At 37.3% G+C, this 12,222-nt stretch overlaps 3 protein-coding genes across 6 annotated transcripts; 2 read left to right on the top strand and 1 right to left on the bottom strand.

Annotated features, from left to right (window-relative positions):
- The first annotated feature begins 177 nt into the window (after window positions 1-177).
- Window positions 178-4,671, top strand: Mrps2 (mitochondrial ribosomal protein S2). Its single transcript, XM_077418869.1, has 3 exons — window positions 178-352; window positions 437-535; window positions 680-4,671. The coding sequence occupies exons 1-3, from the start codon at window positions 316-318 to the stop codon at window positions 1,342-1,344; spliced, it is 801 nt and encodes a 266-aa protein (XP_077274995.1). The 5' UTR covers window positions 178-315; the 3' UTR covers window positions 1,345-4,671.
- Window positions 1,470-4,659, bottom strand: LOC143904302 (dehydrogenase/reductase SDR family member 7). Its single transcript, XM_077418868.1, has 7 exons — window positions 4,517-4,659; window positions 3,777-3,929; window positions 3,422-3,528; window positions 2,969-3,208; window positions 2,729-2,848; window positions 2,034-2,200; window positions 1,470-1,698 (listed from the first exon to the last, which is right to left on the bottom strand). The coding sequence occupies exons 1-7, from the start codon at window positions 4,638-4,640 to the stop codon at window positions 1,632-1,634; spliced, it is 978 nt and encodes a 325-aa protein (XP_077274994.1). The 5' UTR covers window positions 4,641-4,659; the 3' UTR covers window positions 1,470-1,631.
- A 3,633-nt stretch (window positions 4,672-8,304) lies between the features above and the next one.
- On the top strand, window positions 8,305-11,982 carry LOC143904307 (uncharacterized). 4 transcript variants are annotated; one of them, XM_077418874.1, is made up of 9 exons: window positions 8,305-8,802; window positions 8,930-9,072; window positions 9,145-9,324; window positions 9,427-9,995; window positions 10,146-10,253; window positions 10,391-10,528; window positions 10,653-10,988; window positions 11,316-11,576; window positions 11,857-11,982. In XM_077418874.1, the coding sequence occupies exons 1-4, from the start codon at window positions 8,638-8,640 to the stop codon at window positions 9,473-9,475; spliced, it is 537 nt and encodes a 178-aa protein (XP_077275000.1). In that variant the 5' UTR covers window positions 8,305-8,637; the 3' UTR covers window positions 9,476-9,995; window positions 10,146-10,253; window positions 10,391-10,528; window positions 10,653-10,988; window positions 11,316-11,576; window positions 11,857-11,982. The 4 variants fall into 4 exon arrangements, with proteins under 4 accessions (XP_077275000.1, XP_077274999.1, XP_077275001.1 ...); XM_077418873.1 differs by having other exon boundaries at window positions 10,146-10,528; window positions 10,650-10,988; XM_077418875.1 differs by having other exon boundaries at window positions 10,146-10,528; window positions 11,316-11,581.
- The last annotated feature ends 240 nt before the right edge of the window (window positions 11,983-12,222 follow it).

The raw sequence follows: 12,222 nt of genomic DNA on the forward strand, positions 1-12,222 counted from the left end.
ATAAATTATCGCGATTAACAAAAGAATTTGTTCTAATATAATAAAACGACAATTACATGATAATTATATATTAGAAAAAAAAAATTATAAATATAATAATTCGTAATTATCTTGAATATAACATATATATATATATTTTTTTTTTCCTCGTCTTAAGTTCCCCTCTTTGTACTCCACTTTCCATTCATTAGTAAGATACATAACCTCTGCCGACTTATTTGTCAATATAATTGTCGTTATTTTTATCTAGTGTTGAATTAAAACGTTGAATTAAAGTATATAGGTGAAGGAACGAAAATAGCGTCGACGTACACAATGTCCATATTCGCGAGGCGAATACTCTCATCCAACTGTGACTATAATTTTACTCTATTCTATACGCGAGAACAATACCATTCCTACAGTGATGTATTTAGCAACATGTTTCCGTTTACAGTCTCGAGAGAGTGGCGATGTTTGCGACCTGTCATCCGTAATGCCTATCTACAACGATGTCAGCTATCGACTCAGACTCAACCGAGTACGGAGAAATCCGGTAAATATCTGTATATCTATATGTATCTAAATTTATCTCGAATACTTTATTCCTCATTTCTGTACAATCTTTCATCCTTTACAATTACAGGAGATATAAATGTTAATATCATTTTTATAACGCAATATTCCTCGTTACACTTAGATCTATCTGATGCCTCAGAGGTCACGACGTTAGATCCGCTGACACATCCAGACTTCTTCCAAGTGCACAAGCTGTTCACCGTGAAGGATCTGTACGACGCGAGAGTGCACTTCGGCCACAAGGAGACCGCGTTGAACGAACACATGGAGACATTCGTATTCGGTTCCAGACTGGGACACCTGATAATCGATTTAGACCAAACCGCTGAATTGTTGAGACAGGCGTTGAACTTCACTGCCCATATCGCCTTCAGGGGCGGCATTATCCTGTTCATCTCGCGCAATCCTCAGGTCACGCATTTAGTGGACAAGACGGCTAAGGAATGCAAGGAATTTTCGCAGACGAGATTCTGGCGACACGGACTGTTCCCCAATTCGAGAAATCAGTTCAAGGCAACGACGCGATTGCCGGATCTGTGCATCTTTCTTAGTACTCTCGACACCGTCATGTCCGAGCACACTGCGGTGAGACACGCGGCGAAGATGTGCATACCCAGTGTCGGCATAGTCGACACTAACTGCAATCCGAATCTTATAACATATCCCGTGCCCGGAAACGACGATTCTCCGTCTGCCGTCAAGCTCTATTGTTCATTATTCAAAGAAGCTATTCTGAGAGGGAAAAGGGCTAGAGAACGGCTGACGCAATATGAGGAATCAACGTAAATCTGATAAATAATTCGTGGATAAACAAATATGTATAAATGTACACGTAAAAAATATAGCAGATGAAATACACTCTTTTCCTTGATCGAAGAGCAGAACCGTGAGTAATAAAATGATAAAAAAAATCAATTTATAAGATCATGGAGAAATATTTAATGAGAAATGTATATACAAATCTTATAAAAGTCTTTTTGCGTAACTTCATAGAAGTGAAGAACAGTTTAGTAATACAAAACATAATGCAAAAATAGTTATTGTCACTAGAATATCCACTGACGACAACATGATTAATCCTTGGCAGCATTAGCATCTCGTAATTTCAGCAGGTATTTCGTACCTAAATTCTTTATCAACCTTTGTAAAAGAAAGCAACTCAATTAGAATAATGCGATAATATTAGGATTGAGCAAAAGATTCGTTTGTTTTCTTTTTTCGATTTTACTATCTCGTGTGTAAAGACCATTTTAGTTTGCAATTTCCAACAGAATCCAATTTTATAAATACTGATATGCATATACATTCAAGTTCTTGTGTTTTCCATAAAATGACGAACAATTCTACCCCGAATTCTATCGCGGTTTATAGATTATCGAAGGTGGATCTGAGAGTTCTATAAGAAAGAAAGAATAAACGAATCTTTTGGTCTATTTAATCTATATAGAGTTTTACGTTATGTAAAAGACATATACCATTTCGTGAAATAAGGGAAACAATAGGACATGTATGTGATTCGTAATGTCGACGCCGTGCAGATCCATACTTCGTCCAGTTTATTCGCAATCGCGACGCCCATTAAAGTTGCACAACGTTCCGCGCTGACTTTGCTTTTAGATGTATCCGTCTTTACGCCATATTTCTTAAAAATCATAATCGTACAGTCAGCAATCAGCATACACGTGTATGTATCACATGTACGTGGTCTGTTCAAAAATTTTCCGAACTTTTATAATAGCGCGTCAATGCAATGGCACACCGATGTGCGATAAGCGATGTTGCCTGGCAGCGACCTTAGCAAGTAATTTCTCCCGCTTACAGCGTCTTTCTATTGTGATTATAATTATCATGCTGCATCGCTTTGTTTACGAGTTTGTTGCGTGTATTCTGCGATTTTCATGACTAATTATGAGTTTCATAAGCAGCAGTAGTATTATCTTGAAGTGCTGAAGCGTCGATGAGAAAATTTTTGAACAGGCCACAATTATTTAATGTCAATTATTTATTTGGAACAAATTTTCATTGAAATAGTTTTAGAAAGATGTGAAACGAAGTTTTACACACTTCAACTTTCTGTACAATTATTACAGTTACGTCAGTAACAATTTTCATGTCTCACATATCATATATTCCGTAGCGATTTACAAACAAAGATTTTTACGATACGTACCTCGCCAGATTTCTCCGTAAAACTCTCGGGCAGAAACTCTGTCTGCACTGGACCCGGACAAACCATTGTTACGTGGATATGCTTATCGGGGTATTCCATAAACATCGGTTTGAAATAGCCCTGTTTAAAAAAAGTACATAAAACATAGTATCTCTGACACATATGCGACAGCAAGTTTCGCGAAGTTGTGGTGTTATATTCAACAAATTTTACGAAATTATACAATTTGAAGATTTTTACATGTAAGGCATGTTTAGTGCCGCAGTAGGTCGCTGACATCGGAACCGGTAAAATTCCGGCCAAACTCGAGGTATTAATAATATGACCCCCGCCTATTTTTAGAAAGTGTTTAACTGCTAATCTACTCAAGGACACGACGGAAAATACATTCAGGTTGAACATTTCTTTATCGACCGCTATCTCAATGTTTTCCCATCTCGCTCTTTGACTACGGCCGGCATTGTTGACGAGTATATCCAACTGAAACGTAGAAAGACACGTGACAAGGCCATAGTAATTAATAATAGAGGTGATAAATATACAGAGGCACGCAATGAAAAGCATTCAACAGGCTTTCTACAGACTTATGGTCCGTATTCTCAGTTCACTTTTATCGATAAGAGAATACGAGCCTATATGTAGGTATATCGATTTTTATCGGCGCAAAAAAAATGTGGGATGCTTATAGAATACCTTTCCAAATTTGTTAATCACATGCTGGAACGCTTTCTCGTGCGAGTCCAAATCGAGTATGTCCATAGGATAGACTTCCACATCGTCGTCGGTCAAGCACTTGTTCTCTGAAGGGGAATTTATTATTTATCAAGAAAAATCAATAATGAATGTAAATCGTATTCTATAAGATTATTCTTCGATCTGACTTAAATTATTAGGGGAGAATGTCGCTCGCAACAATAGCAAGTTGATTCCACACATTTCGGATCGTCGAAGGATATTTTGCGTCAATTAAAATAATCGACAAGGATCGTTACAACGTTATAGCGCGGTGAATCTTTTATAGAAAGTTTACGAAGAATATCGATTATACCTTTCAAACATGTTTTCTTCACCCTTTCTAATTCAGCGGCTCTCCGAGCGGACAGAATTAATTTGCAGCCCGCTTTGGCCAAGACGTAAGCTAGATTTTCTCCGATACCCGCAGACGCACCCGTTATCCATACTGTTTTGCCTTTCAATGAAGCTGAAAGTATATGCAACGTAAGCGAAATTGTTCGATTTGTTTATTATTTATTCACTCGATAAATTCGTTCGGTTTATAATTTACGATAGATTTCGAAAGAACGTTCTACTTATATAATGAAAAATATACAATAAATACAAATTGTATAATAATATAACTTGAATTATATATAATCTTTATTATATTAATTATATAATTTGATATTTATTACACATTTTTCATTATAGTTAGAATTATTGAATAAATAATGATATAAGGATTCTATTTAGCTTAGTGACGCGCGAAAATTTATTAGTAAGCAAACAAAACTAACGTCCGACTATATTATCTTTGCAGTTGTTTGCATTTTGATAATTCTTTTTTTGAGTAGAGATAACATTGTTTGATATTAGTTTCATGTTTAATTACGTATTGATAAACTTTCATGCATTACTGAAGAGAATTCTCATAGCATTATTTATTTGAAACTATTAATATTCTATTAGAGATACTCTTTAAGTTATACTGATATGTGTACTACATATTCTATTAAAGATAAATATTCTTTAAGTTATTCTTTAAGTGTGTGCAAAAGTAGATGTACTTACATATGGGTTTGCCGTACTTTTCCTTAAAAGCAAGCAATATATCGCAGTCTAATAAGGACGGTAGAATGAGATAGACGGAATAGTAGACTATAAATAGCATGCTGATGATTACGAATAAATCCATACTTAATTACTCTTATCTAAGCGAAATAATTCTGCAAACAGAAAGGCATTATCGGAAATTGTTATTACAAACGCATTTACATAATTTCTTATCAGTCACATTTATTTTTTTCAGTTTCCTGAATTTTTACGCGTACAAAAGGCAAAGAGCCTTATTGTGAATGTCAAAGAGCTAAAATTTGCATTGAAACCAATAATTATACAATTATTCACTGTGTTATTATTTTAGAGAAACATACTACGTTTACGCGAGCTTTACTTCTGTAGTAACTTACGATAATTCCTTTGCGTAAACGGGATTTTGTAAGTAACTTGCGATAATTTACTCCGCGTAAACGAGTGATATATCGTAACTTACTACAGAAGTAACGCTCGCGTAAACGTAGTAACAGTTAATGATAACTGAAATAACGAGATAATTAGCTGGCAATAATATTTTTTATTTCTCTCTGCCTCGATATTTTTTAAGGTCACAAAAGTTAAAAATAATTGTTTTTAATTGAAAGAAAACATTACTGCGATATGCTTGCAACATTCTCTTTCTCTCTCCCTTTTTTAGATCCATCGGATCTTTTGAAAATCAAAAGCAGAACTCGAAGACATATGACATATGTCAATGTTTCTTTCTCTTTATTCCTAAAAAGTTTCAGTCTTTGGACTACTTTGGAGCGCTGCGTGAAGGAATGCTTTCTTTCACTGTTTTCGCTCTCCTTTGTTTTTTTTTTCGTCAACGTCAGCACTCGCAGAAACATATCTAAAATATGTACATACATAGATATCGCCGAGAAACGTTTCGTATTCAATTTCGATAATTAATTTATCAATGAATTAACCATAACCGATAATAAATTTGCATGTAACACGCTCAAGATAAAAAATCAAATGGATATGCGTGACGTAACATTAATTTCCATCTACAAGCACGCATACACGTGTACAAATAAATCGTATCTTAGATAGATGAGACAATAAATAACAGATGAAATCATCATGTCAGGCGCGAAGAGAAGATGGTTTTTTAAAGAGATACTTGAACTACCTTCCGACATTCACTGATGCCAGTACTGAAAATTTGTGTAATTTACGTACGTAACGGAACTATTAGTCCAGTCATTTTAAGTTTTCTGTGCAAAAAAATTAGTAACCACTATTTTTTTTTAATCGCTTTATTTCGTTGTTTTAAATAACATATTAAAAATCGAGAACAATACCGGGTGTGCTAAAAAAGTTATTCAAGGTCAAAGGTCACAAAAATCAGTTTTTTGTGAAAATCTCGTTTTGTATGGCTCGGAGGTAAATTAAGGTGGTTACAAAAAAGAAAGATCATAAAATTCTCTACAAAAATGGTTCTATTCATTTTTCACGTACGATGAACCGTTTGCGAAATACATAGTAACGTATGTGTACGTCGAGCGTTGTATCTATTTCCGCACCACCTTTGAGGTAAAATACAAGGCGCGTTTTTTTACATGGTGTCCCCAGTAGGCCTAATCCATGTCAAATGTAAAAAAATTACGTTTTTTAATTTTTTCAATTTAAAAAATTTTTTTTTCATTTAATCTTTATCTTCATCATTTAAAAAAATTACGTTTCATCATCTTCATGAATGTCATGTATTTCATCAATAGGTTCTTCTAGTTCTACATCTTCGTTATCTTTATCATCTTCACTCGTGTTTGTTGAACTAATAAATAATTTGTATCCATACGCTTGAAAAGGACCGAAATCACGGTCGAAACGTAGCGTTTTTAAATAAATTTGGCCAGTTAGGTCGAGTAAACGACATTTACGCTGAATTGTTTAAGCATCAAAAAGGCTCATACCTAAATGATCATTATAAATGATCATGATAAAAAAAAGAAAAAATTTGGATCAGATAGTATACGGCATAGGCTATAGTCAACGTAATGCTACAAATGCTTTGAAGCGTCACGTTGACCGTAGCCATAGTTCTTAAACCGGATTATAAGCCGCCGTGAGAGATGTAGTTAATGATTCTGTCTATCGATATAAGTAGATTTTTTTTATAATTTTTTAGATTTTATAAATCACTTATTAAACAACAATTATATAAATTTATTCTATTTAAAAAATTGACGAAATCACACACGCACACACACAGAGTAAAAAGTAAATAGACAGGAGTCATTTTTACTTCTTTTATGTCCACTTTCAACTTATATGTATATTTTTTTTTAGATATCCCATACCTATTTATATGTATAAACAATGCGACGCTTTTTTCCCCGGTCTCGCTATCCGGAGAAGGGCTATCGTGGATTGACGCAAAGTTGCTGAGACACAAAATAATTGGGCGCAAGGTGCGACGGATCGCACCACCGTACTCTACTCGATACAGCGCGATATCTCCTACGATACCTCAGGGTGTAGCTTCTTTTTCGTGGAGATTTGTAGAGGAGGCGTGACACAATTAAGCAGACACAACTTAACAGAAATGGAGTAACATATATTTGAAATCAAAGAAAGAAATATAGTCATTGATATAGCATAGGTGAAATCAGAGACAGAAGTGTGGTCAGAGATTGAAAAACATCTTTGAAGTCAGAAATAAAGTGAATAAAATAATCTTCGAATCGGCGGTAAGAGAGACAGAATAATCAAAAATAAGATAATAGGCTAATTTTCGACTCGGCGATAAGAAAGACAGAATACTATGTTTGAGGAATTCACGAATCCGAACATTCACACAACGACTTACATACACGCGTACTCATAATACTCACACATACTCACGCAACGACTTAACCCACGAAATACTCACGAATATTCACGAAATACTCACCAATACTCACAAAAGACTCACGCAACGACGTCATTCACGCAATACTCACAAATCTAAATAACACGCCGACTTAACGATACGCAAACGAGCGTTTACATTTCAGACGAGCGTCCTCGCCGCACATTATACCCAACTCTAGGCGGTTGGCCTCGCCATGAATCGCGGACGATTCCGCATTCCGAGGCTTGCCGTGCGAATCCCGAAATTTTCCGTTTTACTCGCTCCACGAAACCCGGTGATTCCACGGCCCCGCGCCAATTCCACGGCTCGACGGTCTTTTCCCCAGGGTATTCTACAGAACGCAATAGCCTAGTTACACAACATCCGCGACACGAAATTATCGGGCATACCATACGAAATACACAACATGACTCCCATACGAATCCGCGACAATTCACTCACGATTACACAAATACGACGCGTGACTGTCGGCCGTGACGGCGCTCTCGGGGAGGGCTCAGGTGAATCTTACTTACGTGAGGATTCGCTCTCGGCGGGGACCCTTTGAGAATTCCGATCCCGCCTTCGACCAGGCACTAGGCAGAGCGCCTGGTACAATAGACGCTCTTTCTCCCTATCTATAATATATTGCAAGAGGCAGTCCGAAGGTATCGCAAGAGGTAACTTACTACGCGAGCGGGGCCGTCGCCTCGAACGAATCCTTCATACCGCGGGGACGCCAGAGTGGTGACCTTACAAACAATGTCTCTCGCCGGAGGTCCGGATCGGCAATTCCCAGCCAGGTGTCCTTCTCACTCGGTCCGGCGGTGGCGGCGGCGGGACAGTGAGGAGTTGAGGAGGACTCAGGAGGACACTGAGGAGACGGTGGCGTGTGGCGTGGCGTGGCCTGCCCCGCGCCCCGCCTGCCCGGATCGCGCCGGTTCCCCGCGCCTGCGCAGCAACGTGCCGGTAGTGTTTCCGCCGATCCTAGCGCTCCTCCCCGCCTCTAGCACCGTTTCTCTGCTGTGGCGCCGCTCGAATTTCATCCGCCTTGGCGCGGCTCTTTCAAACTAATCCGGCTGTCCAGGCCGCGATTATTCATGGGCCGGCGTATTCGTTTGAACGCACGACACTCGCATAGTGCGCACTTGAGTGCGCACGTGGCACGAAATATTTTTGACGGTGCCAGTTCAGTGCACTGGATGCATGCAAGCAGTAGGGCATTCTTTTGAATAATAACGAACAAAAATTCATAATGAGCAATTCGGATTTGGCTCTCTTTAATATTTTGGAGACATTTTTGGAATCTTCTTCTAGTTCAAGCGAGGAAGAAGAAATAATTACAACTCTTCGAACTAGAAGAATAATTCCAAAAACTGTAAATTATGTAGAATGTGTGAAAAAAATGGATAATGACACCGTAAGTGTTATATCTTTTTATATAAACATTGAGAACCTATACCCTTTTTTAAAATATAATTAATGTACTTAATGTAATATAATAGCATTTTTATACTGAATAATAATAATTTTTATATTTGTCATAGTTCTGTAGGCACTTCAGAATGTGTCCAGAAACATGTGAGCAATTAATAGATGGTTTTCAGCAATCAGATTTCTTTCCAAAAAATGAAATGCATGGTGGTAGATCAGCAGTTTCTGCTGAAAAGCATATTTTATCTTTTTTGTGGTTAGTACAGCAGAAAACAGTTTCTTTTTAATAGTTATAATTGTATAAAAATTGATATAATATATTTTATAGGTTTGCAGGAAACAAATCATCGATGCGAGACGTAGCAGATCGATTCGATACAGCTATTTCAACCTGCGAAACGATTTTATCAAGGGTTATGAATTATCTTTTAAGCATAGCGAAAGATGTTATAAAGTTTCTTAATAATGACGAAGAAAAAGATGAGCTGGCTTATCGTTTTTCAAAAAGGTTACATAAAAAGTTACTTAAATAAAAGAAAATTACTTTTAATTAATATTGAATTGTTATAAATTAAAATAATAAATAATTATTTTTTTTTTCAAATATCAGGTTTTCCAAATGTATTAGGATGTATAATATTGATGGATCGTATATATAAACATTCGAACTCCTAAGTATAAAATAAGATTTACTTACGCTAATCGACGTGACAAAACGAGTCTTGTATTACAAGGAATTTGTGATGATAAGAAGAGATTTATTGACGCCTTCACTGGAGTGGCTGGCAAACTTCATGATAGCAGGACATTCACATTATCCTTCATAAGCAAAAATATTAGTTTTCCCAAATTTTAGCCAAATTAATTAACGAATCTCATTAAACTTATGCTCGTTTTAATCAGTATAAGATCAGCCGCAAGGCGGTACAGAGCCGGATTTTCCATTATATATATATATATATATATATATATATATATATATATATATAGCTCTTAAAAAATTTATAATAAATAAAATACGGACTCGCACACAGCTAAGCAACCCGACAGAGGTCGGTAGTGTTACTCCTGTCGACCCTTAACCTATCTCGATCGATCAGACACGGTAATACGTGCGGAGCGAGACCGACCGCGACCGTGTGACTTTTTATTACGCGACGCGACGATTAATTCAACAAGGTAATTGTTTTATGTAATTATCCTATAATTATCTTATTCTATATATTACTGTTATACTTATTTTATTTACTGTTTATATACAACGTTTACGTGAGTGTGTTTATACATACAGGTTATAACCTATTATATTATTTTTTATATGGACGGCAGGGAGCTGATACTGAGATCAAGGAGCCTGTTCGTACGAGACGTTTCTGCCGCGCGATTGCGGCTTGCGGCTGCGCGTTAACGTTTGCACGAGCCGCACGCTGTCGCGAGGTAAGGTCACAGTTATATACTGTGGTAAGGTGCGAGGTGCGACAATGCGCGCATACACGCGTACGCGAAACGGCAGTAACACCGTCGTAATCGTGCCGGCGATATACTAAATTGAATTGCTTCGTGCTTATCTGGAGATTTCGTATCCCTACATCGTGTTACCACCGCTGCCGGAAAAGAAGGAAGAAGGAAAAGAAGGTCTACGCTTGGCAGAAAGTATGATGACTGACACGTTCGATCCCGACTTCGTTGATCGCAGAAGAGCTGGACTCGAGGTACGTTTCCGATTTGCAATTATAAAAGTATCGTGCGATGGATGTTGTACCCAATTATAACTTCAAATGAAGTTGTGCACGTTGCTAGTATTCTGATTATACAATATATATATGTTGACAGCAGAGAGCTGATACCGAGGAGATCAAGGAACCTGTTCACAGGAGGTGTTTCTGCCGCGCGTACATAATGTTGCACAGCTTATATATATATATATCCTAAGGCCAGCTCAGCGAGGACAGAAACCTCGCGTAGAGCAAAAGGGCAAAAGCTGGCTTGATCTCAATGTTCAGTACGCATAGAGACTGCGAAAGCACGGCCTATCGATCCTTTTGGCTTGAAGAGTTTTCAGCAAGAGGTGTCAGAAAAGTTACCACAGGGATAACTGGCTATATAATATATATTGACGGCAGGGAGCTGATGCCGAGGAGATCAATCCCATTTACGCGCGAAGGAATTATCGTAAGTTATTTTATTATTGGTTCAACTTATTTTTTATTCTTTTCCAGTTTTAAGAGTTAGAAAAAGATAAAAATGTTCTCTTTTCATTTCATATATACATTTTACATGTTTTCCTTCTCTCTTTTATTCACTTTTACTATCTGTTGTACTTCGAAATCACTTATCTGTCCTATCTTCCTTCTTTTTACGTCTCCCTTTCCTTTGATGTTACTTAAAATTTGTAACTTTTCTATTTTTACTGTTAGTAGAAAAAACATTAAACATTTAAATAAATTTTATAACTTATTTTTTAAGAGAGTTAACTAATCATTATCTGTATTACTTAAGCGGAGTTGTTGGATGCAATGAGCTCTCAATCGCAGTCAGATACTGAAGAGACTGAAAATACAGGATCTAATTCTACCTACCGGATTGTGGAGGCAATAGAGATTGTGAAGCAGGAATTTGACAGGAAGGAAGACGAAGACTGCAGAGGATATATTCAGTAATGATATTATGATACCTCGCGCCAACCCAGTCAGTACGAAAGAAAGGCGGGAGAGTAAGGAGAAGAGCAGAAGAGAGATAGAAGAGGAGGAGAAAGAAAAGGTGCAGTATGTATTTGACGTCTTACAAGTTTATGTGCACGTATAACAAGTTTATTGCTCGATAATTTCTTCGCGTAAACGGGATTTTGTAGTAACTTACGATAATTTACTCCGCGTAAACGGTTAAATTATCGTAAGTTAATACAGAAGTAACGCTCGCGTAAACGTAGTACTTGTCTTTTCCTTTCTACACTACGCTAAGTTCTCGTCATTTCGTGACATCTTCCGAATGAATTCTTCAAATCACCCGCGACTAATCCGTGTTTTTCGGTTGTTTTCAGATCCTGGCGACGACGATCTCATATACATATCCATGCTCGCGGGATTAAATGAAACGAACTTTTATTGATAAATGACGCATACGGCCCGCGTACTTTTGCTCACAAATAAACAAGATAAAACAAGAATCAGATTGGTGCCCATTCCCCAAAAGCACAGTTTTTTTTTAACACAAACAAATAATTTACGCTGCGCAAAGGCGACACCTCCAGGCCGCCATATTTGCGTTTTCGTGTTCCACATGACACCGGCTATCGTCCCAAAAAGTTTCGTCGTGATGCCGATCACGCATGTTTTTTGTCACTGGCTCTCGGTCTAATATGTCCAAAAGATGATAATGTTTACCTGGATATTCGTATTGAACGGGA

This window comes from Temnothorax americanus, unplaced genomic scaffold (genome assembly GCF_048541705.1).
Source record: "Temnothorax americanus isolate GAGA-0224 unplaced genomic scaffold, ASM4854170v1 Scaffold50, whole genome shotgun sequence".
NCBI classification, from domain to species: Eukaryota; Metazoa; Arthropoda; class Insecta; order Hymenoptera; family Formicidae; genus Temnothorax; species Temnothorax americanus.